At 41.5% G+C, this 25,066-nt stretch overlaps 2 protein-coding genes across 2 annotated transcripts in view; one reads left to right on the forward strand and one right to left on the reverse strand.

Moving 5' to 3' along the window:
* Window positions 1–11,120: 11,120 nt before the first annotated feature.
* Window positions 11,121–18,386, reverse strand: smyd4 (SET and MYND domain containing 4). The gene is made up of 10 exons (XM_083986115.1): window positions 18,189–18,386; window positions 17,778–17,922; window positions 17,339–17,428; window positions 14,751–15,741; window positions 13,490–13,747; window positions 13,162–13,376; window positions 12,912–13,059; window positions 12,701–12,817; window positions 11,445–11,568; window positions 11,121–11,261 (listed from the first exon to the last, which is right to left on the reverse strand). The coding sequence occupies exons 1-10, from the start codon at window positions 18,323–18,325 to the stop codon at window positions 11,138–11,140; spliced, it is 2,349 nt and encodes a 782-aa protein (XP_083842241.1). The 5' UTR covers window positions 18,326–18,386; the 3' UTR covers window positions 11,121–11,137.
* Window positions 18,387–19,169: 783 nt separating this feature from the next.
* The window catches only part of LOC310996672 (replication protein A 70 kDa DNA-binding subunit-like), a 37,238-nt gene continuing 31,341 nt past the window's right edge, over window positions 19,170–25,066 (forward strand). The window contains exons 1-6 of the mRNA XM_083986116.1: window positions 19,170–19,292; window positions 19,807–19,854; window positions 20,405–20,483; window positions 20,703–20,811; window positions 20,912–21,003; window positions 21,093–21,188. Coding sequence (XP_083842242.1) covers window positions 19,260–19,292; window positions 19,807–19,854; window positions 20,405–20,483; window positions 20,703–20,811; window positions 20,912–21,003; window positions 21,093–21,188 — 457 coding nt within the window. The 5' untranslated portion in view covers window positions 19,170–19,259. The remainder of the gene's footprint in view (window positions 19,293–19,806; window positions 19,855–20,404; window positions 20,484–20,702; window positions 20,812–20,911; window positions 21,004–21,092; window positions 21,189–25,066) is intronic.

A 25,066-nucleotide genomic window follows, 5' to 3' on the forward strand; every position in this document is an offset into this window, starting at 1 on the left:
TAATGTCCTGTGTGTAGTAAGCAATTGTATGCATGGTCACATTGTGCGTGTTGTGTATATTACGTCCACTGCACACTAGTCCTTGTAGCAACCCAAAACGTAATAACGGCCAATAATGTAATAATTTGGGCCATTTTAAATGTAATAAATAAATTGGCTTTTAAGGCAATTATAACTTTTCACCAATAATGTAATACATTATCAGTAATAACATTTGGCCAATAATGTAATACATTATTAGTAATAACATTTAGCCAATAATGTAATACATTATTGGTAATAACATTTAGATGTCCTTGTTTGTTTTGGAGGAAGAAACTTTTAGCCAATAATGTAATATATTATTGGTAATAACTTTTAGCCAATAATGTAATACATGAATGTACATTATTATATAGTATTAAGTTATTACGTTATTGGCTCATAAGTTTTGTTGCATTATTGGCAAGTTTTTACATTTTTCGCTTTATTACATACTGTATAAAATGGCCAAAATTATTACGTTATTGGCCATTTTTACGTTTTGGGTTGCTACAGTCCTGGATTCAGATTTTGGTGCCATCCTTTGTCCTTGCTCTGTCATTCATCATTCATTAACCTTGTTTGAGCAGCCAACCTGTTCTTTACTTTATCCTCTCATCAGCTAGCGCATGACTGACACATGCTGAATTTAGTCATAATTTAATGATATTCAATTTGACCCAAAGTGCATGAGTGGGTATAGGAAACAGACTGTAGAAACAATATTCAAAGCTTTGGGGGATATCACAATGCACAGAGTAGTCATCATAGGAGATATAAGCTTAGATCTCCTTGCATCCGTCAGAGCAGTGTCTTTGTACATCAGAAACACTAACTCTACCTTGATAATCTCTCCGGCACAAAGTCCCACTGAGATAATACTGTGTGAAGATGCAACACACACACACAAAAAAAAACCTCAGAAATGTACTACTGCTTTTATTTACCTCTTTAGCTGATTTTGTCTGTGCTAATGTGTCATCTTGGTTGTGACAGTGTGAAAGAGATGTTCGACTTCTAAAGTAATATTAATTCATCTCTCCAAATTTCCAAGTCCAACTTCTATTAATGCTTTCAGGGACCCATATGAATACAGAATAACAAGCCAGTCTCTCTAACTATTCTGTGAAAACACGATTTGCCTCCCACAGTTTGCCGTATTATGTCTTCACTGAATTCTGCCCTTCTTACCTTTGACGGATTAGCAATATTCATTTAGGTTTTGCATGAAAAGGAGTTAAAGTTGAGGGCAAACTTTAATAAAAGTGAAAATTTCTTTCCTTCCCTGCACAGACTGCATGTCAGGGGACGTAGTGTTGTACACTGGGGTGCTTATGAGCAGCAGTAAGTCCATCTAAAATCTTACTTAATCTTTCTCCTGGAACTACGTGTGTGTGTGTGTGTGTGTGTGTGTGTGTGTTTGGTAGTGTCCATCACTTAAAAAAGGGGGTGAGAAGTTGAAGGACTCAGCAACTGTGAATGATGTGGTTTATACACACACGCACACACAAGCTCTCAGATTTGCAGTGTCTAGTGCTATCTATCTGACCCAGCATAAACCTCTTCAGAGAGGAGTGTGTGTGTGCTGTGCTGTGCTTGCAGGCAGGTGGAGATCAGGGTTCATTTATCTCTCCTCCAGATAAACTACTGCAAAAGACCAGCAAAGATAGTAACACATCACCCACCTCGCTCTTTTTATTTCGCTCTCTCTCCCAGTCCACACGCAGCCTTGCACCTCTATTTGTCCACCCGTCTCTCAATCTGTCCACCTGTCTATCCGCAGACCTGCTCCTTAAACAGTACTCCGCTGGCGCATGAATAAGAGATGAAGGGATGAGGGAGGAGAGGATGGAGGTGGATGAGAGGTGAAGAAGTGCAGCAGTGTCCAGTCAGAGCCGTGTGGGGATCAGGGTGTAAATGGATCTTGAGGAGCTGGTGTCACCTGTCCCAGGACCATTAATTAGTCATTTAGACTTGTAATGGAGTGAGCCACAGCCAGACGGACACAAGCGGCCAAACAAAGCCAAGTCACTCGGTCAGAGGAGTTAGCTGTGGCTGCTGATCACTCTTTGTGCCCAGAGTGGAAAACTATCACTGTGTCCGCTCTATAGCATAACCTATGATTAAACACAAGCAGGTGCAGGTAAGAGTGTGATATACTCTCTTCTGTGGATTTCAGAGACACATGGAGCAGCATGTGAAGAAGATTTTTGTAAGAAAAAAAAAAGATTGTGTGTGAGTAACATTTTATTGGTCTGTGGTAAAATGAAAATTTCAAAAACAAGATATAGGATACTATTAAAACATCAGTAAATGATAATGTGACAGATTGTAAACAGCAGATAAAAGATTTGATATGAGATCTTAAAAATAGGGCAAAATCAGCACAAGCCAGAAAAAGTTGGCTCAACAAACAACATAAAAGAGAACATTAAAAACAAACTAAAGAGCTTAATAAAGGTTGTATAAGTTCCAAACTTTTCCTAGGTCACTCACACTCTTTATGTTATGTGATATAAAATAATTTATTTAAATCATATAATATTCCATTAACCATCTTCCTCACCCTCCAAATATCCAGCATATAATAAAAACTTAATATTCAATTTCAAGGTTGCGAATGAAGGATGTTTTCAAACCTAACAGTGATGCATAAATTTGTAATTTTTCTCTTTTCATGTGATGAATCACATTCACTGTCATTAGTAATCTGTAGTCCTGCAACTCTCCTTCTTTAGGTTTTAGAGATCTGAATGTAACACAATCTGGAAATCAATAGGTCAGCTGAGTGGTGAAGATCATGTTCACACACTTTCCTCTCTCAATAGATATATGGCTCTTTGGATTCATTGTGTCTGCGGGTGATTCAACTTCACACGCACAAGTCATACATTAATTAAAACCCAAGAGATCTTTGTTTTCTTTCAAAACAGTGTCTCTCCCCCATTGAGTTTTTGTAGAACAGTGATTTTGATTATGTCAATGCTCATGTAACAGTGGTCAGGGGTTGTGGATACTTGACCTGCTGAGAGGATTGAATTACAAAGTACAATAGTGTCACACAAGAATCCGTCAGGGTTATTATGACATTACTTTGGCCAATATTTTATTCACCCTAATATCAACTTAGAGTAACTAACTACCATGTTGTGTGTTTGTGTTGTTAATTTAGTCATAAATATGGCGCTGGGTTTGAGGACTTGAATCCAAACGAATATGATAAAAGATAATGAGTGTGATAATACACATAACATAAACACGTATTCATGATTTCTCTATGGTTTTAAACTCCCAGAAGCCCGTGCAGTCTTACACAGTTAGTATCGACTCCAGCCAGCAGCCAGTTGGATCGGTTTACGTCTCTTCCTGCTCCGTAAAGAACATTAAGTTACTAACGATCACCTAACAAACTAAATGATTGAATTACAAAACGGTTGATATCTGATGTGCAGGTGACCGCTGTTTGTCCTTCTGGCTGTCATTGACTGGCGATACCGAGGCCTCCATGGCAGCTGAGACACTCCTGCTGAGGGGTGAAGTGTATCAGTGACACCTTGGAAAGTGAACCAACCGCCTGAGTCAGGGGAACACACCGGCTCACGCCAGTCCTGTTAGGGGGGGTTAATCAGTCCCAGTGCTGGCCGATCCTGTTTCAATCATCAATACCACTATAAAAAGGTTTTGGTAATGGGATTTACTTTCAGTATAGATGCTGTTTTTATGTCGTCTGTCCTTTTTTTCATTCAACCATTGTTATATTTTACCCAACATTACAGATTAAACAAAAAGTAGCTGTATATTTTTGGTCACACATAAGTTTAATACAGAAGTGTGTTGCTGATACTGATCTTTCAAAGGCCACAGGGTGTCATCACAGTCTGTCTGCTTTAAGAGGATATAACACTGTGACAAGTGTTCCACAGTAATTTGATGTCTATCTTGAGTTGAAGACCAGGGTCAGGGCCTGGATTAGGGTCCGGTTAAAGTCAAGAGTTTGAGTTTCCTGTGTTTGTTGGGGTCATCAGATAATCAAGTGAGGTGGTGTTTAAACTTTGGTTACGCAATTGTTAAATAGCTGCAGTTTATCCAAATATAGTTAGACAAAGCAATACGGAGGGCAAATAAAGGACAGGGGCGTTATTTCAGAGGAGACAGGGGCATGTATGTACATTTACATGCTGATTGTGGCCTTGCCCGCCTGACACCACTTTCTCAACACCTCTCAGTAAACTTTGGCAGAGGCAGGCTGTTCTGAACGGGAAAAGTAAGAGACTTTATTTATGTTTGACAGGGCGAGGACAATCATATCCATCCATCAGCAGCTAGATTGCTCATCACTTCCTCCCCCAGTCAGGGTGAACTTTCCTGGGGCAAGCAGCTACATGGCGATCTGCTCTGCACCCAGGCCAGCAGGATGCTGCGGAGATAGATGACAGGTGACCACAGTCCAGGGCTCTCGCCTCGCATTTATTCAATAATTAATGAATTTGTAGCTGCTGAGAGACGTGAGATGTGAGAACTGCAACCGTGTGTGATGAAAGAGTGAGGTTAGGAAAAGTTAACAGCCATAGTGGTGGAGTACATTCACTCAAGTTCTGTTTGGGCTATTCTGTACTTCATTTCAGAGGAGTTATTTTAGTTTTTACTCCATGACATTAACTTGACAGCTGCAGTTACTACTTACATCACATTGCGGACTCACACATGATAATCCTGGTGGTTCATGTCTCTTGTTAGCAAATCCAGCAAACACACATTTCCCCCTCTTTTATTACATAACTTTGAATCCCAGAGAGGTTAAACTATCCAAGAGCAAGACAAAGACAAGAAAAAGATCCCTGAAATTGATGTAAATTTATGTGGCAGAAGATTCCTCGTTTCCGCTTTTCCTCCCACGCCTCCAACGACCTCTCAGCTTCATCTTGTGACCTACATATAAAGTAGTTAAAACCACCATGAACAGTAGTTAAACTTTCTCACACATTGATACATCAGTGGGAATAATCTTATAATGTCAAATACTGAAAGTCATATCAGTCACAGGAGGCACAACCCCTAATTTTTATTTTGAGACTTGCGCTTCATTTTGCCAATACTAATTTTCGGATTTAAAATGAAGGGCCTGTACTTGTTAGTGGTTATTCATTACACTGGTGCTCATAGAGTACTTGTAGGAATTATTAAAGTTTTTTTTTAATGGACAGGATAGTGGCAAGAGACAGGAAATTCGGCACAGTCAGGAATCAATCTAGCGATCACTGCATTGGGCATCGCCAACATGGGACATGCTCTTAACCACTCTGACTGACTTTTGTAAAACAGCAAACATAAATATGTGTTTGTCTGGTGTTGATGTGAGTTGGTGGGAACACAGCAGTATAGAGACCACTCACCAACAGGAGGAACAACAAGCCATTACCTCAACTTATGTTCTTGGACACAAAACCAGATCCCCCACCTGTTCTCCAGCTGGCCCTGCACTCCTGTTTTGCAGAGAAAGTTAAAAGGAAATTTCCCCACAGAGGGCAATAAAGGATCACGTTACATTACAGGGAGAGATAACTGATGAATGAGTAGCATGAGCAATCATAGGAGTAAATGTCTTCACCATCCATCCACGTTTCAGCACCGTGCTGAAAATACTCGAGCCATTATGGCCGAGAACAGAGGGGGGACATTTGCTGAGAAAAGGAGGTGGGGATAGATGGGCGAGGAGGAGGAGGAGATTATCTTACATTTATTATGGTGGAGCAAATTAAACAGGGGAGGTCATTATTTTTATCTGGAGAGAAGAGAGAGAGGGACCTATTCTTAGCTTTTACCCCCATGGCTGGTCCACAAGATCCACAGTTTTACGCGAGCCTGTTTTAGAACCCCACTCCCCAGCTCTGCCAAAATCACTGCTTCATCAAACACTCACAGAGGAGAAGAAAATATCCACTTCTATTTAGATTATTATGGGATTGTCAGATGAGAGCTCTTTTATGGCAGTTATGAAAAAACACAACAAAAGAGCTGAAGGCCTTTTATTCATCACGCAACATATTTAGTTCCCCACAAGGCGGTGGGGATTGCTGATGCCTCCGAATAGCAACTAAGTAAGTAAATAAATAAATTTCCCCGAGGGCAACTTTCTCCTCAATATTTTTTATTTGCTTTTTTGAGGTTGGAAGTATGTCACCTTTGTTATTGTTCCCTGGAGTGGGATGAATAATGTCAGCAATATTCAGCTTTCATATCTGGGAACATCACAACAAGAGAGCAGACACTAGTCAGGAGATGGGAGAACGCATCCCTCTATAGAGCTCGACAACAACACCTCCTCTCACTGTGGAAGATAATGTGATGACAATGGGACCAAAATTAGATAATTATTAAATAAAAAACTGCACTCGTGCAAATAAGAGCCACTGAAACTGAAAATGAGAAGAAGCAGCTGATTTGAGAAAAGCCTAAATACACTTCCTAAAGAGGAAAATCAGGGGATCACCAGAGAGAGTGGGGTTCATTGTTGAATAGGCACTTACAGTAATGTCATGACAATGCATTCGACAGCAAAGTGGTGGATCAGCCCAGCAGCCCACCAGTTGACGGCCCCGCATCGTCACCCTCGGAGCTAAAAATGGCTAGCCTAAAACTGCAGGAGACTGGACTGCCAGTCTTTCTTGTGTATTTTGAGCTGCTTAGTCATAGGTGTGTGACCGTGTTCCAGCAAGGTGAACCGGCTGTTTTAGGAGAGTGATTGCCAGTGGCTCTGTCGGCCAGCTGACCCTCACCTTGTCCCATAGTGGTGGTACACGCCTCTTACGCACACATGCCAAATTTAGCAAGGCCCTCTCGTCTCAGATGCAATTTGCACCGGGCCCTCAAACACATATATCGTGATTCCCATTCAACCTATGAGCCCTTTTCTCCCTCTTTCTAATAATGATTTGGATGTTTAAATCGTAGTCTACAAGTGCAGGCAAAAAATACTAATGAGTGTTTCTATTTTTGCCCCGCCACAAATTGAGAGCAACTGAGGCTTTCCAAACTGTTTTAAATTCATCACTGTACTTTTAACATTCAGTCGTGCACGACTATGATTTACTGTCAGCCATTTCCATAATAGTTGGTAATAACCTTGCCTGTGTAAGAGAGCGATGGGGATTTTATTTTTACATGAGCACCAGCCACATTACCGTCATTTGCATCATGTATCAGATGTCCTCCGCCGTGAAGAGAGGGGCTGAAAGACAGAAAGAGCATGGGAGGAGGACTAAAGGAACAAACCCACTTCAAGGCAGATGCAGACACCGGAGAGTTTGAGGGGGTCGGGGCTCTCAGGGTGAGGAGAGAGGGGCTCAGGTAATCAGGGGGGCGGGCGGTGCTAAGTGGGTATATTTTGTGTGATAAGAGCCTACAAAGGGGCCTGCAGGGAGGAGGTAGATGGTTGAGTGATGACAGAGCAGTCAGTGGGATGATGGGATCATTACTGTGCGTTATGCAAAGACATGATGAAACAACTACAGTGACAAACTAGAAACTCAAAACTACAAAGGCAGATGTAATAAATGTGACATCAAATGCTCTGCTTGCCTCTTTATGTGTTTAGCTTTTGTGCTTTGGTATCTATTTTTTGTACTGAAAAACACAAATTCCCAAAAGTTAGAAATAATAATGATTGACAGTGTGTCAATCACGATGACCTGGGAAAATTAAAGTCTATGCAGGATTTCATGACATTTTCCACAGTTGCTTTTAAGATATTTAAGACTCCACCGACCAACCAACCAATTAATTGACCTTTCCTTTTAACATTTGCCCAAAATTAATGAAAGAGCAGAACTGAATTGCTGTAACTGATCCAGTTTGTTTTCCACTCATTTGCTGTCTAAGTTTAGTTTTTTTATTTGTTCAATAATTTGGTTCATGCTCTCTGAGTTATCAAAGGTGTGTAGTAGTAACCTGTTAACTGTGCAGATTTATCTTGTTGATTTGTTTGCTTCTTCCCGAGTAGTGACACAAATAACCAAGTACCATTTTAGGTACTTGTACTATAGTTATTTATTTAACAGCTAGTTTATTGTAACCTTTCAGATTTAGATTATAAAAAGATAGTCGGACCCTTAATGACAATGTGTGTTTTTCAACCTTGGGGTCGGGACCTCACGTGGGGTCGTCTGGAATTCAAATGGGGTCATGTGAAATGTCTAGTAATTGATAATAATAAGTAATTGATGAAAATATGTATTTAACTAATTATTATTATTTTTTAAAAACGATGATTAAAAACACCACACACAATATTAAACAACTATATTTGTTACTTTCACTTCCTCGAATATAAATCAAATTCAAATAAAATACAGCATATAAAAATATCTGAGCCTGCGCATCTTGATTGACTTCACTCACATGATTCAGGGTCACCAGACATTTGTGATGTCAAAATGAGGTCATGAGCCAAAAAAGGTGATCAAGCACCCACCTGTGTATAAATTATCCCCATTTTACCAGCTGCATCATTTAACTGTAAACCAGTGATATATATTGTAACTAATGGGTCGCTCTGCATCAGCACTATCTGCCTTTAGCTAGTGACTGAAATGTGTACCAGGTGTGGACTTCACAGTCAGAGTGTCGGTCTTTTCTTTCACTTTACCATTCCAGCCACACCCTCAGACTGAAGGTCAGGGTTCATTGCTGTGGTAACGGCTGTGTATATAATTCATGCAGGGGCGGTCGTCATGTTGATGACCAGCAGCTTATGGGATACAGGCTGAGTCTGTGACACAGATATGGACGCAGACCTTGTTACAGAATACACACACGCGGCAGCTTTTTGTTTGCGGTCTGGCCAGTTTTGATTGCATTATGTATAGCAGGACATCTGATAAGACTGAGATCACGTCCACTGGAAATGGCCTCAAATGGCACCGGCAGTCAAATAAGTAATTTGTGATCTGATACTGGAGCAGCAGACTTATTTGTACTGACTGTGTTCCTCTTTGTCGTCCTCCCTGGCCCTCCCTTCATCAAGGTCTTACTTTACTCGTCTGACTCCTTTTCATTGAGAGCTCAAATTTTCTCTCCGTTCCTGACCGACACACACACATGAATAAGCTCATAAATACAAGACGGAGAAGCAAACACACAAATACATACTGTATAGAGTAAAAGATGTACAGGATTTGAGAGGTGAAAAGTACAACAATGGAGACCTAAGTTGGCCGATGATTACAACTTTGTTTGAAATGTTTCCATTTTAGTTTATATGTCACAGAGGCATATCAGTGGATTTTGACATTCAGATTCTGTATCATTATCATGTGTAGTTAGCTGGACAAGTATGTCATCATTAGCTCTGCATGTGGAGATGTCAAGATGAATTAGTGAACATCTATGTTGTGAGCAGTGGCGCTATCTGTCGTGTCATGTTAACATTATATTAATATACAGTGGCTCATTAGGACAAACTGTAAAAGGGGGTAAATTACTTTGTCAAGTTCATTTGGATTTAAATATTAATTGTTGATGGAGCGGCCACAGACTGTAGGCTACAACAGTGATTCATACCAGGAGAAAGTGACTTGCTATAAAAAAAAAAAAAATTGACTTTACAAAACTTCACTTTTTACACAGCATCACTTCAACTTTATAACACAACGTTCTGAAGTATGTTTTTACAGTTGGTGTAGTTTTGTTTGTCAAAACGACATTAGTGACATGGAGTAGTTTAATGTTAATTCGTTAACAATTTGGACATAACAAAAGGTAGAAAAAGTTAGAAACAATTAATATGTTTATAGACACAAAATAAGGTAAACTAATCTGTGGTCATAGGAAACTGATTTTGAGGGTATACAAGTCTTTGCCAGAGATATTTTTCTTCCATTTTTAATGTCACATTTTTTAAGAAGGTGTTGCCAACTCTGGACAGTTTTCCTTTAAATGAAGACTTAATGAGAGAGCAACATCCCAGTGGAGTATTTGCTGTGATATGTCCCTGTTTGAACCCACAGTTGACCTCCGTTCACTTTTACATGTTTTGGCCCCGAACTTGTGACGACCTCATCACAGTGGCAGTCAGCTGCAACCTGCCCTGTGAAGCCTTTTGGGTTAACTCCTCCTTGGTACCACTCCTCAGCTGATTTCACCAGCTGCCTCCAAGTTTCTTCATCTTGACCTTGACTTTCCGTACGCACGTCTGTCAGACTGGCCGGCCTCCAGATACTGGTGACGTTCAACCGAGCTCCAGCTGTGACTGAGATTTTATTTTGTCCCTGTTGGATATGACCTTCCCCTCCTCTCTGAAAACCAGTGAGCCTCCACAGCAGAACTTTACAGTCATTTAACCCATTATTATCGAACTGTTTGCAGAGTATGTATGCACAGTAGCTTTTATTCCTCATCACCCAGCGACCTTAACAAAATGCTGTAATGTAACCGGCTCATTAAGTCTTTTCAAAATAAAGGTCTAGAGGTCTTGGAGGACACGGGGTGGCTACTGTAAGTTCAAGAGTCACAGCTACATCTTCCTTTCCAGCCATCCAAGCATGAAATTGAATTTGTCAGAGGATAACTGCTGCCACCTAAAGGTCAGAGGGCTCTCCATACTGTATGTACGTAGCTGAGAGGTATTTGCAGATTGTATGGACTGATTAAGTCGCTTGACAGGCTACAAACAAAGAAGCGGATAGCAATCATGAAAACACACACAGACACACCGACTTCAGTTTCATTCAGAGAAATACATTTAGCCTGGAAGCACCTGTGCGGATAAGTTGACTCACACTGAGAGACCACCAGTGGAGCATGAAATTGAAATTATTGATGGATACATTGTGACACCAAGGGGTCAGAGAGCCACAATGAACTGCATGTGTACCAGTGGTCATTTGGTGGCTGTGTGTGCACCTACACACTGCTTCAAACAGTATACCTACACAGTGTAAGCCTACTAATCTACATACACCGTAATAAATGCGTACTCTTGTTAACACATTGAGCAGAAATAAAAAGAACAAGAACAAAGTAAAAGGGCACAATCAGATTATTTCAGTGTTTTATTCAGTTTCCGTGAATACAAAACTAATTATATTGTAAAACTATTCGCTCTTGGGATTATGTAAGACTATCCTCGCAGACAGTCCTCCATGGCTTGCAGCTCCTGTAATTCATGGTTCCGAGGGCCACAGTGAAGGCGGAGGAGTCGTCTGACCTTGGGGATGACGGAGAGGGCCGGGCCTCTGGCACCACTGGGGGGAGACAGGGAAGACATAGAGCTGTTGTTTCTACTGATAGAACAGTCAAAACAATGAGACACCGGCACTTCTGAGATTGTTCTGTTGACTCAGCTATAACTTTTCATCCCATTTAACTTCCTGTCTCCAGTTTAGGGATTTACTGCTGCGTTTTTCCTTCGCATCTGCACAACTTACCCGTTGAAGTGTAGCTGAGCTAATTTGAAGAGTTGTTGACCCAGTTCGATACTGTCCTCTCCGTACTGGGAGCAAATAGCTACGGCACTTCGCTCCAGATGGGAGGCTGCGTTATTCCAGTCACCTAGAAAGAGCAGATACTGCAAAATCAGAATTGCCCTCAGCTCTGGTCGCGACCGAAGCTCGAGGTCATTGGACAGCCCCGGGGAGTCTGACAGTTTCTTGACTTTAACTTCTATATCTGAAAATTTAACATGGCACTATTAAGATTTTTTTTTGCTGATTATCAGAGCACCGTGTGTCCCTGTGCATGTTCAGCAGCTGTCAGGATTACACCTCTATTTAAGTCTCTACCTGGTTTTGGAAAAAAAAAGTGTCAAGGTGGTTATTTCTAACCTAAAAATAAGTCGTCCCCTGCTCCTCTGCTGCCACAGCCAGTAATGTCTCTTTATCTGCTGAAAAGGCACATTAACTTAATGGTGTTGCTTCATACTTTTCACTTCCCATCAGTTCATTTTTAATGATCTTCTCTAGTGTTTTCCAGAGCATATATATATAGATATATCTGGTTAAGAAAATGACATGAACTCCACCTGATTGAACCATCTCTAACACTCAAAGCTTTAAAAACCTTCCTTACATTCAATTACTATTAACATTACAGTGGCGATACCCATTGATGGTACAAGTCCATCTTTATCAGTCATTTGAAACTCTGATTCATGGTGAATGTATTTAAAATTAAAGGTGGATATTCCTTTATACAGTCTGTAATATAATTATATTATATTCCCAATGTTCTTATTCTAAATGGCTAAAACTAAGGGTAATTATAACTATATTTTTTTATTCACTGAACTGCATACTATGAGTAAAGATTGAAATTTCTTGCTCTATTATACATTTTAATCTTTACAATATATCAAGTTTCTGGTTTATGTAATATTTTATATCTTGAGTTGTACATGTTGTCCATAAAAAAAAAGAGGTGAGAGGTTGAAAACAGCCTTTTTGCATTAAAACTGGAGACTTGCCCTTCAGTCCGTTCAGACTGGACATCCCTGTTGTTTGGTAGAGAAGTCCATTTTCAGTTAATGGACAAGTCAAACCTTTTTGTGACCTTTAGAGCATTAACTCAGTCTGCAAGAAAGTACTTGTGCATCTCCTGCAGAGCAAAAACATAACCCCCAGCTCTGGAAGTGCAAGAGGTGAACCACACAGCTCTCAGCCACATACTCAAGCATCAATTTTCTCACCCATTGTAGCATACGCTCTGGCCATTGCATCAGCCAGCTCCCCTCCTACGGGGTGCGTCTCTGCAAAGGTGAGTCCAGACTGACACTGAGCCTTCTTCAACAGACTCAGAGCCTCGTCTGAGGGAAAGAAGAGCAGAAGAACAACATGGAGATGTAACAAAGACCTTCTGAACAAACAATTACACACACAGCATCAGCAGCTGCTTCTCACCTGGCCTGTCTCTCTCCATCAGGTCCACAGCCTTGTCCAGGTCCAGTCTGACCTCCTGCAGCCTGCGGCTCACCTCGGATGGAGATATACGGTGACCGCAGGACGACCGCAGACATCTGAATTCTGTTGCTTTGCCAACACTGCATTTCTGAAAATCATATAAACTCTCAAATGTCAGGTAGGTGAGAGTAAAAAAAGAAAGAAAAAGTAAACGTAAAGAAAACCCACAATAGTACAAATTGACACGCACTTTGACTGATGCTTTGCACTTGCCGCACAGCAGTCCAGACTCACGACCACCTCCAACACCTGACTGCTGCTGTCTGCCCTCTGTGCCTTCCTCCTCCTCCTCCTCCTCCTCCTCCTCCTGGGTCAGGGTGCAGGCCTCACACTGACACAGGAAGTAGTACTGCTCCTGCAGGAGACGCTGGCGTTCTCTGGTCACCATCCTACTGCTGTGAGGACCTGAAGCACAGACAGCAAACATGGTAATGGAAGCACACAGCAAACTGCAAACAGGAGCAATGATTCTGATTCATAAAAATGTTCATTATCATGTTTTTTTTAAATTTATTTACCATAGCAGTGCAGGATGTCTTGTCCTGCAGTGATGTCTGTGGCTGCTCTCACAGTCACAGTGACCCCTCTGTGTTCGGCCGCACTCTCACCGAGGTCCGCTGCAGACACGTGTAATCCGGGTGGATCAACACCGGTTCCTGTGCTGAACACCAAGCTGGTGTTAGGACGGCAGGAGTGATTCAGAAGACTCAGTGTTGGGAACGCTGCTGTGGCGATGCGGATTTCCCTGCTGGACTGCACCGGTGAGTTTGCTGCCCCTGTAACACGCAAACACCAGAGTGTAGAGGTCACAGTGTCAGAGCAGGAGATACTGTACAACAGTGGATTGACCACACAATAAGCGCAGATACAGTTACAGCAGAACTGATCCAATGTATCATTTAGTTGATCACCAGAAAATGAAGCAACAACAATTTAGATAAAGGATTTTAAATGCCCCGATTTCACAGTTTCTAACTTCTCAGGTGTCAAGGTCTGTGGTTTCTTTAGTTTTCTATGAAAAGAGGAAACTGAACTTTTTACTCTGGACTATTACAGTAGGTCAAACATTTACTGTTCTTAAAAGAAATATAGGACAAATGTTATCAGTGATGAATGATTCATAAAAGGTGATAAAAGATACCTGCAGATCTACATTACCAGAAAATTCTAATTATTTATTTTCTTCATTGTCACTAATAAAAAAGAACAGGTATTGTCTACCTACAAACATGTTCAGGGGGTAGATGAGAATATGATTTACAACTTCACACCACCAGCAGCTACGCCCGCCGTCGCCCCTCCCTCTGACCATGATGCCACGAAAGTAATCGTACGCCCTGCAGCTTCTATGTCCTCTGTGCCCATGCTCCTGTCAAAATCGGGAGGTTGATTTAAAAGGGGTCACTGCAATAAGTCCTTGCAGCCTGAATTGCTTGTGCACATATACTACACTGCTAAGCTCTAAATTAGAGGCCCCAGATACCAGGCCATGGTATAGTCTGTACCAGGCAGCAGGGAAGGACAAACCCATTAAAATGTTTTAAAATCTGCAAAATACAACAGTTACTTGATGCTGTTTAAAAGGCTGGTGATCTGTCAACTTGCTGCCAGCAACTGCTTTATATTTATTTGCTTTAACTAAATTGATTCATATAATTCATTTAATTTGAATCGTTAGGACCTTGTAACAGAAGTGGCCACTACCACTACAGTTGTTTGTTGTGACAAAACTAAGTTTGAGGTGAGGTAGATATTAGATAAGACTGTGTGAGGAGTTACCTGTGTCCTGCAGCCTGAGGATTGCCTGAGCGTTACACCTCAGCTGCAGCAGGTGCCTCAGAACTGCACTTCCCAGCAGCCACTGCTCCGTGCTCCACTCTGCATCTGCATCACCTCCTTTCTCGTCCGGTGATTGCCCGTTCGTCCCCGAGGGCCCGCCGAGGGTCCAGGGTGAAGGTGGAGGTCCCGTTGCACTGAGCCTCAAGTAGAGTGTTGCTACGGTAACAGCGCTCAGGAAACGCAGGGAAAGACTATGGTGGTTCAGGTGGTGCAGCAAGTGAAACACGCTCAGGTAGGAGTCACCAGAGTACGGAGCAGAAGGAGCGGGTTGATTTGTGTGACGTGGGTAGGACTCGCTGGAGTCTGTGTGCTCGTCTCTGATTGGTTCCCTGGCCGTCTGGATGTTTTTTAATCCCGCCTTTAGCGTTACCCTCAGAGCGAGCTGTGACATCACGCCCATCACCGTCAGCTCTGCCCCCAGCGGGCATTCCCAGCAGTGATGTTCCTCCCAGGCGCCCCGCTGACAGCTGGCTGAACAGTAGCGGCTGTAGCTGCATCCCTCACACGGCACAGCACACAGAGTCTCAGCCAAACACCTGTGACAGCACCTGTGCTCGACTCCAAACGCTCCTCTCTGTGGGTCCAGCCTCTCACTCTTCCCTCCCACTTCCTCCATCCCCGGTATGAGGACGCAGCTGTACGGCCTGTCGTTAAGGATCACCTCCCCCGCTGCTATTCTCTCTGCGGCCACCAAGTGTCGACCTTTCTCCAGGCTGAAGCCAACAGTAGCTTTGGGACTAATCCCACATGTGGGGTGTTCAAGAGATTGGGCTTTGACCCCATCTGGACCTTTAGGATTGTGATGATCATCTTTTCCCTTCTGACCTCCAGAGAGATGTTTGAGACACTGCGTGCGACGGTCCTCCAGTTTGTGTAAAAGATGAGAGGGGTAACCATACTGCAGGGCTCTGTCAATGTCATCGAGGCATTCCTGAGGGAAACAGAATGACTTTAAAAACTCCTACAAGTCAGTATTTTAGTTAGACTATACATTCTTTAAAGGCTAAGACTGTATTAATCTAACATGATGTCAGTTAGGCCGAGAGAGGAGCAGTAAAGTCTCCTCTGCCTACAGCACAGGGCTGATCAGCCAGAACAAGAAAACTTAAAGGGATAGTTCAATATTTTGGCAAATTAGCCCATTGCCATAATCCCTATAGTTTTAGGATAAGGTTAGTTATCTTTAATTGTCGGTGCAAGCTACTTTTAGAGCGGTAGAGCAGAGCCGCGAGCTGCTCAGAGCTACGCTACGGAGGATAATGGGATTTCTTGGTTTCTCTCATCAAATACACAATCCAACAACTCCAAAGCGGTTTTGCATGAATTTACCTCGAAATTTAATGTGTTAGGTTTGCATAAGACATAAGAAATTAGTTCATATTCCTTCTCAAATTTCACCCGCTTCATAAGAGGTTTTGAGGTTTCACACAAGACGTAGGCTTCTCTGTCATTTATCTTACACATCACTCAGTGATGTTTGGGTAAAAATGAGTAACAGCAGGGGAGGAGGTTTTCTTGGCTTGGCTACAGTCAGAGTAGGTTGAGCTGAGGATGAGCAGCAGTCCAATTCTTGTTGTAAATACTTGGCAGATTGACGTTCTCCCAACAACAGACCCAAACTACAGAGGCTTCCTACGCTTTGGATAACAAAGTTATAACGCTAAACACCCCAGTGTGTTGTAAAACTCAAATGATTAGATGAGTGATCAGTGCGGTGGTGTATCAGGAATCTGAGCTTTATCCTTGGACTATTTATTGGGCCACTGAGTGTGAGTTGCCTTGTAAGAGTTGAAAAAGAAATTATATAATTTGTGAAACAAGGTTGAGTCAAGTATTCAATCGTGAAACTGGTCTCAACATAATGAGGCATTTTAAAAGAAGATGAGCAACTGGTTTCAGAGGCAGTTTGATATTTACAGTGATTTTGAAAAGATATTCCTTTGGAAATGAGCTAAATCACATGAATAACAGTTGTTCTCAGGGTGAAACTGAGCTTGTCTGCAGATCAGGGCTAGAGCTAAATGTTTGTCCTCTAATCGTGCTCTCAGTCAGCAGTTTATGAAGTATGTCTTCCTCAAACTATTGCAGCCCTGCAATGAATCCTCCTCTGAGAAGTTATATAATTCAGCTTTTATTGAAACTGCTGTGTTGTAAGAATATATTTATATATACAGTTCAACAGTGGCACAAACTACAGCCTTTAAATGACCAGAAAGTTGAATCAACACCTCTAAAGTGGTTCCAACACAAACTGAATACAGTTGAGGTCATGATGGTGGAATCTATGACACGACTATGGTCCATGTGTTTTAACCTGTGTGCCTAATAAACTGGTGACCTTGTTGGGTAAACGTCAGTGAAAAAGTAGAAATCCTGACATTATTATAAAATTGTTTATTTCTGTGCTTTTGCAATTACTCTCCCAAAAACAACAAGCTTGTTGTGGTCTACATGGGTATAAATGATAATACAGGTACTATACACTGCTTTGTGCTTTTATAGTGGAAGGTGGTGCTGTCTTGTCTCACCTGGTAGTGCTGCAGATGGTGGAGTGCAGCTGAGCGGTTGGCATAACACAGAGACAGCTGCTCCGAACTTCGGGGAGCAAAACATATACCCTGTCATGACAGGAGACAGAGAAGCTGAGTGTTGACAGGCATTAATTAGGACTGAGAGGCTTGTCAACCTTAATGAATACTAATCCCGCATGTATCTTTAGACTACTACTCTGAAAATACAAACATCTAATAAATCATAGCTATCAAATGATACAGTTCTCTTACTTCTGTATCAAACCATAACTAACCTGCAATGCCACAAATGACATGTAAGATAACAGAGAAACAGAAATGTAAACACTAATGTAATAAGAAAAAAAAAAAATCTGTGCCATGTGAACATAAACAGAAGGTATAAGTGCTGTTTGAAATGCCCCTGACATGTTTGAGGTTGTTTTTTCCGCCTCACCTGTGAGTAGTGCAGGGCAGCTGCAGTGTAGTCTCTGCTCTTGAAGCTGGAGTTGCCCCTCTCCCTGCATTTGGCTGCTTGCTCTGTGTCCTTCTGCACTGAGTGTCCTGCAGAGACTGACTGCAGAAAATCAAGGTCATCTCGGCTGAAAAAAGAGATGCACAGTCTAAAGTTAAATAATACACAGAGGACACACTGTGTGATCAACAGCTGAACCTGTAGCTTGTATAAAACTTTCCCCAGCAGCACTGGAGTTCACTGATAGGCTACATTTGACTGAATGAATGAAATGTATTCATTTTGGACAACGATTGGTCTTTTTTATACAGTCTATGGTCTTGACTAGTGAGTAACAGAAGATAGATGCTTTATCCACTAGTACTTGACCACAGTTGTTAGCTAGCTACTCACGTTGTCAGAGTTAAGGCACATTTAAACACATCATCTATTTCAGCCAGGGATGTGAAATGTTCCTTTAACTCGGGGTCGAGTCCGGTCCACTTCTGTGCAACGTGATCCTGCCACTGGACACACGGGAGATCCATCATGAAGGAGGAGGACGCCTCATGGGCACCGGACGGCAGCTTTGGGTTTATTTTCAGTTCGTTTCATGCCACTTTTACACAGCTATAAGGCTTTGTTAAGTTAGATTTGAGTTGAAAGTAGTTTCCGTTAAATCCTTCAAAATAAAGCCTTTGCTGTCAAAGTCGTGGGGTGATTGTGGAAAATGTAACTCATTCACTACTAAACCTCTTTTATATACAGTCTATGTACTAAACCCATACACATTGGGTTGTCTTTATATTATGTTTTCTGTTAGCCTAAGTCTTTTATGTCATTCCTAAGTACAGATTTAAATACATGCATTGAGTCATGTTGCTCCAGTTTTGACACTTGTAGCCTACCAATAAACCTGCCTACCAGTAGGCTTAAATGTTGCCTGTTGTACACTCTCCCATTAAGCAATATCCTACACTATAAAAGGATCACTACATTTCAAAACATAAATGATCACTGGAAGTTAATTGTATTAGTTAAAACTTTGCTCACCCAATATTGTATGTTAGATTTAAGAAAGCTCGAGGGCCAATCCACAAAGGGTAGTTAGGCCTACAGTAGTCTATCACATTAGTGTAGCCTATAATAATTTAGATTTGATTCTGAGGTTTTAAGATCCTACCCGTATTGCTGCACTGGGTATTTATGTCCCAATTCCTCCCAATAAGATACAACAGCTTGTAATGGGCCTAATGCTATGCCATCAATGTCAGTTTAGACTAGGGCGCTATATGACCAAATAGTAGCTCTTATTTTGAAGGTGGGAATGTGCCATATCCGGTGTAGTTCGCACACGTTGGTTTTTGTTGTCGTTCAAGTCTCGTTTGCCTCGCTCCTCTCGCGATAGTTTCCGGACCTTTACCTGGTCTTTGCATGAAAGTAGCTGCAGTTTTCTGGATTTGAGAGCAACTCTACCCGGGAGAGATGAGTGCAACTCTCACACAGGGGGCGATTCAAGTACGTGTTAATATTATAATAAATTGGTTCCCTTGTTGTTTCTTGACTCGAAGTTGCCAGGCTGATATGTAGGCAGTAGCGCTACTAGCTCGAGCCTGTTAGCACAGTCAGCTAGTCTGCTTTTCTATCTTAAATTGTTTAGACTTGTGTTTGAAAACATGTCAAAAGGTGAGTTTCTCCGCATGTGTGGTGATTAAGTGTTGCTATGTTTCATTTATTTAAACACTGACACGTGACTGTGTTATTATTAAATAGACAGAATAAAATCTTACCCCTTGCCCGTGTTTTCCTTGTAACTTGGCGTCGAGAGAGACAATGAAAGTTCGTTCAGTTTACAAACTTATTTGATGGGAGCAGTATAAATTAATTGCCAGGCATTAGTCTCTTACAATATGAGACTTTGACTTTTGACACTGTCACTGTGGTACTTGAATGATGAGACGAGGGGAGGTGGGCTGAACCTGCAGGAACCTGTCATACCGTATAATATGTAATCAGTGTTTTTGTTGTGTAGGCCCTGCTCGCAGGCTCAGATGTGGACAACCCTGTGCTGCAGCTGCTGGTAAGTTAGTTTGAGGGGTCCACTTGATTAGCCAGGCCAGCTGTATTTAATTTCAATCATCTATGACAGTATGCATAACTCTGTGTAACACGATTAATGGGATATTGTACATTTAAAGTTGAGAAACAAGTTATAGATAAAAAAAAAAAAAAATACGTTAATGGATGTTTCTGTTTTTGAGCCAACCAAAAAATGGCAAATGAGGTACAGTAGTTCATTACATTGATGCAAATATCATATACAAGGTCACTTTACAAGACAGAGTTAAAAAAAACAATATAGCATACAATTTGAAAAAAATAACATTATAATTAGAATACAATTTAATTATATCTAATAACATTAACAATAATAACAAAAAATCAATAAAACAAATATAACATGTTTACAGTGAAGTCAACATCAAATCATTTTTAATCCTTGATGCCAATGTTTTAGGCCATCTAAAGACATTTAAGGGGATAGCTCACTTTGTATGTTATGTATCTGTACTCAAACTGTCAAATAGTTAAAGGCAATGTGATAACAGATTGTTCTTCATGTTTGTCAGAACATACGTGAGATCAAGAATGAGACTGGCCCAACCAGGTTCCGGCTTATGCTGAGTGACGGCCAGTACGCTTGGGGTGGTGAGTATTAAGCAGTAAATTTCATACTGTGGGTTCAGTTTACCAAGGCAATGATAGGTCACTTGACCAGACCGCAAACAAACCTGGGGTTCAACTAAGGCAATTTTATCAATTAGTAGAGCATTAGTACAGCAGTAGTGCCAAGGAAAATGTTCAGCTCAGAGACTGTCTGAGAATGTGTCTTTAATAGATTTGGTTTGTATGTGTTTGTGTATGTAGCCTTCCTGTTGGCCACCCAGTTAAACCATCTGGCTGAAGAGGACCTCCTGTCACCAAACTGTGTGTGTAAGCTGAAGAAGATCATCACTAACAAATTAAAAGATGGCAGGTGTGTGTTCCCACATTTTTTCCCTTCTTCCTCTCCTTTTTTTCCTGCATGTAATCCCTGTTTGCTTTATCTTTACTTTCTCCCACTTACTGTGTTCCAGGGCTGTGACGGTTGTGTTGGACATGGACGTACTGCAGTCTGCTGAGGAAACGGGAGGGAGGATTGGAGATCCCATTAAGCTTACGAAAGATAGTATGTTCCTTTTAAAATGTACATGCATTATGTTAAACACTAATTAAAAAGCATCTGTAGGTCTCATATTCTCTTCATTCAATTTACAGGTCAGATGTCATCTCCACAGAAGCTCCCCCCAAGCCCAGCTTCACCCAGACCTTCATCAGCTGCTGTACCTGGGCCGTCCTATGCAAACAACAGCAGTGAGTGCCATTTCTATTTGATGTCATCCTTCTGATCTTCCCTTCAAGGGATACATTTTGGCAAATTGGCCCATTTCCATAATCCCTATAGTTTTAGGAGTAGGTTTGTTACCTTTAATTGTCGGTGCAAGCTGTTTTTAGAGCTCAGAGCTACGCTACAGAGGCTAATGGGATTTCTTGGTTCCCCTCATCAAACTCATCAAATACACAATCCAACAACTCCAAAACGCTCTTGTTGTGACCTGAGACTGCTTGCCGAAAAACTGCCCCCGACGGGAACACACATCAGCTGTTTTGCATGAATTTATCTCGAAAACAACGCTGTCTGGTAACATTCTGTTATTATCTCATAGCGTGGTGAATGTGCAGGTCACAGCTTGTCCACCAGAGCGTTTTGGAGTTGTTGGATTGTGTATTTGATGAGTTTGATGAGGGAAACCAAGAAATCCCATTAGCCTCCATAGCGTAGCTCTGAGCAGCTCGCGGCTCTGCTCCACCGTTTTAAAAATAGCTTGCACCGACAATTAAAGATAATGAACCTACTCCTAAAACTATAGGGATTATGGCAATGGGCCAATTTGCCAAAATATTGAACTATCCCTTTAAATATGTCTTTATGATAGATTCTTGCATTGCGAAGTACCCTCTCATGTCACTGACTCTTTTGACAGCAGCAGGTATTCCAGTGAAATCTGATCGGTGTTATACGATCATCACTATCTTATTTGGTGAATCCTCAGGAGCAGGACTCCACCTGTTTCAGGAACATTTTCTCCAGCCAACAAATAGGATGAATTTCAATTGTATCCCAAAAGTTATTGATTAGCATGATATTACCAGATATTCTAAGAATATAACTTACAACCTTCTTTTTCCATGCGCGAGTGAGCAACATGAGGCGGCTACAGATTAGATACAATTTATTTTTGTTTCTGTGGTGTTGTTTTTTTTTTTTTTAAACCAGTAGCACACAATAATATGAGCGGTAGTACACAAATATATCTGTGTGTGTGTGTGTGTTTTCCATGCCACTGAATACAAGGCAGAGATTTGTGAATAAATCAATTTTAAACATAACAAAGCAATAACCGCAGAGGCCGTAGAGCTCTCTGTTTGTGGGTATTACATGCCATATAGATTAATACTACTTATTTGCTGAGCAGATTACAGTAATTAAATACCCCGCTAATGTAAACCCGTTGTTTTAAATGGGGTTTTCTCAGCCTCAAGAGAGTTTTGTCACCCAGAAGTCACAGACTTTATTCTTTTTCTGTTGAAATGTGCTTGTAGAGGACCAAAGTATGTTTATGAGTCTGATTATGAAGCAAATAGGGGTCATTTTCAAGTAATAGCTAACTGAACACCATTTTGGATTTAGTAAAATATTAGCCTCTTTGTTGCATGAGGAATTATTGTCTTTTCATTTCAAATAATCCTGCTTATAGTTCATTCTCTGGTGTCAGATCCTCATGAGCACGAGTATTTAGTTGGGTATTAACACCAGCCCATGTTCCATATGGTGAAAACTGAGTAGCACCTTCAGAATGACAGTAAATCTTATGAGCTGGTTAACTTCTTGAGCTTTGGCCCAGTTATTTTAGAGAAAATTTGAATAGTTTGACAGACTCCAACTCCACCAACAGAGGGAGCCATGTACCCTCTGAAGGAAGGCTGCTGATGAATGATTTGCAGATCCCTCACTGGTGTTTCACCTCAGTGCAGTTGTCTGTTTATAATTTGGGACCAACAGAGTCTTTGTCGCTCGGTTTTCAATCTCGTGAACCGTACCACAGTTTGACCGCTCTAACTAAAAAGTTTCTGCTCCTTTAAAATGCATAAAGCTTAAGTGTTCAAAGGCTGCAGTCTGAGAGTGGGTGAGGAGCGAGATAAAACAGGATCATAAGACACAGCATGGTTTTAACCAGTCAAAGGTAGCCACAGGAAATGCAGCTTTTATACATTACAGTCTGCACTTTTATCATATTTATTGCTCAGCCATGAGAGCAGGAAACTACAGTATCATGTTGCCCACCGGCCACAGCTGCTGGTGGAGTCCATAACTCACCCTTCACTGTTTTAATACTAACCAGAATTTTATAACAAAATAGGAGCCCCAAATGATGGTTGGTCGCCTGCCAAAAAGACTGCAGCCATGTATCATGCCTAAAGTAGCCAGTGTTTTATTGGATCTTCTTTTATTAGCTTAGCCTTTGTTTCACTCACTTGTTTTATACCAGCAACCGCTCGCAGCATCGGCATTGATTTTGTTATGTGGCAGAAACATACCCAATAGCCCTCCTCAGTGGAGGATGTGGGCATGTGGGTGGATAATGAGTGCTTGGTATACATTGTGTGTTTGTCCATGTGTAGGTGTGTGTCCGTATGTGTGTGTTGTGACTGAGGGAGCTTGTGTGGGCCGGTGGCTCCTCCAGTTCACGGCTTCATGAATATTGTGTTGTGGACTGAATCCCCATGTAGCGACGGGGGAGAGAGAGAGAGAGAGAGAAAGAGAGAGAGAGAGAAAGTCAACTCATTTGACTCAGCAGAGATGAGGCTCTGCATTAAGTAGTTCATCAGACTCTTTCCTCGTTATATCCTTTGATCCATGTTACTTCAGAGATCCCAGCAGATACAGAAAACCTGCTGCTCTGTTTAATTGTTGGGTTGATGAAATGGTCCTGTGTCCCCCTTTAGAGACAAAAGCAAACCTTATGCGTTAAGTCTCAAAGTGTTTTCTCTAACTCAGTGCGGCTAAGTGGTTGATTACTTTCCAATATTTTTGTAAATTGCATTTGCAGTAAGTCAATAAATTTGCGTGCGTTCAGAAAACTGCCAATTGGCACAAATGAAGTGATTCCAACGGGTTGTGGGCAACGTAATGACTGGGGAAGCTGCGGCTTTATCAGGGCTGGGTTAAAGCCTTTGTAGAGACTTCAATCTTTTAGCAGCACACCGAATCTCTGGGTGTTTTCGCTTGGCTCATGCGGCTCTCTGCTTCCTTCGCTTGCGTCTCTTCTTTGTGTGTTAGTAGCTGCTGCCAGTGGCGATGCTACAGCGAGCTCACATGTGAGGAGGAGGTGCAAAAGCAGAGGAGATGTGTTTACCAATCGGGACTTCCTTCCTCACTCCAGCGTCGTTTTCCAAAACTCATGCTACCCACGATGCACAGCGTCTCAGCTGCCTCATAATGTGTGGAAATAATTTGATACAAATTTCAAAAGAAATCACCTGACGCTTGATGACTGCTGCTCCTGTACCAATTATAGATCTATTGCTGTGTCAGAGCGTGATATAAATAACACCCACAGACAAACACATTAGTTTATTCTCGAAATAAAAGGATGGACAAGAGGGAGTCATAAAATAAAATCAATCATTTTGCCATGAAATGCTACAGGTATATTAACTCCATGTTATAGAGGCTCAGGCTGGATTTTATAGGACAAATACTTCTTTGACTGATCAGAACAAACATTTCCCACAAATAAGCCAAGATACACTAGGACCAAAATAAGAGAAGATGAAGAAAGTATTTGACTGATTAAATAAACACAGTTTTTTGATTCATTCATCCTTGAAAATAAACCCATCTGATCATTTTTACTCCCTAGATACAAGAAAATGTGCTGCACTGCAATCAGACAATAATAATAACATTTCATTATTGCTGTTTCAACAACCAACCATCAGTCTGCTCCCTCTGATTGAAATGTTGTTGCTATGTGGTTAAAATCACAGGATACACCTGTGACTTCTCCCTCTCCTGCCTTCACGCTCCTTGTCCTCTCCAAGGTGTAGTTAAGGTTGGACTCTTGACTTAAATTCAGGTCGAGGGCTGGAGGACGGAGGAGTGAGGACGGACAGAAGGATACTCCCTG

The sequence above is a fragment of the Trachurus trachurus genome (genome assembly GCF_905171665.1).
Source record: "Trachurus trachurus genome assembly, chromosome: 14".
Lineage (NCBI taxonomy): Eukaryota > Metazoa > Chordata > Actinopteri > Carangiformes > Carangidae > Trachurus > Trachurus trachurus.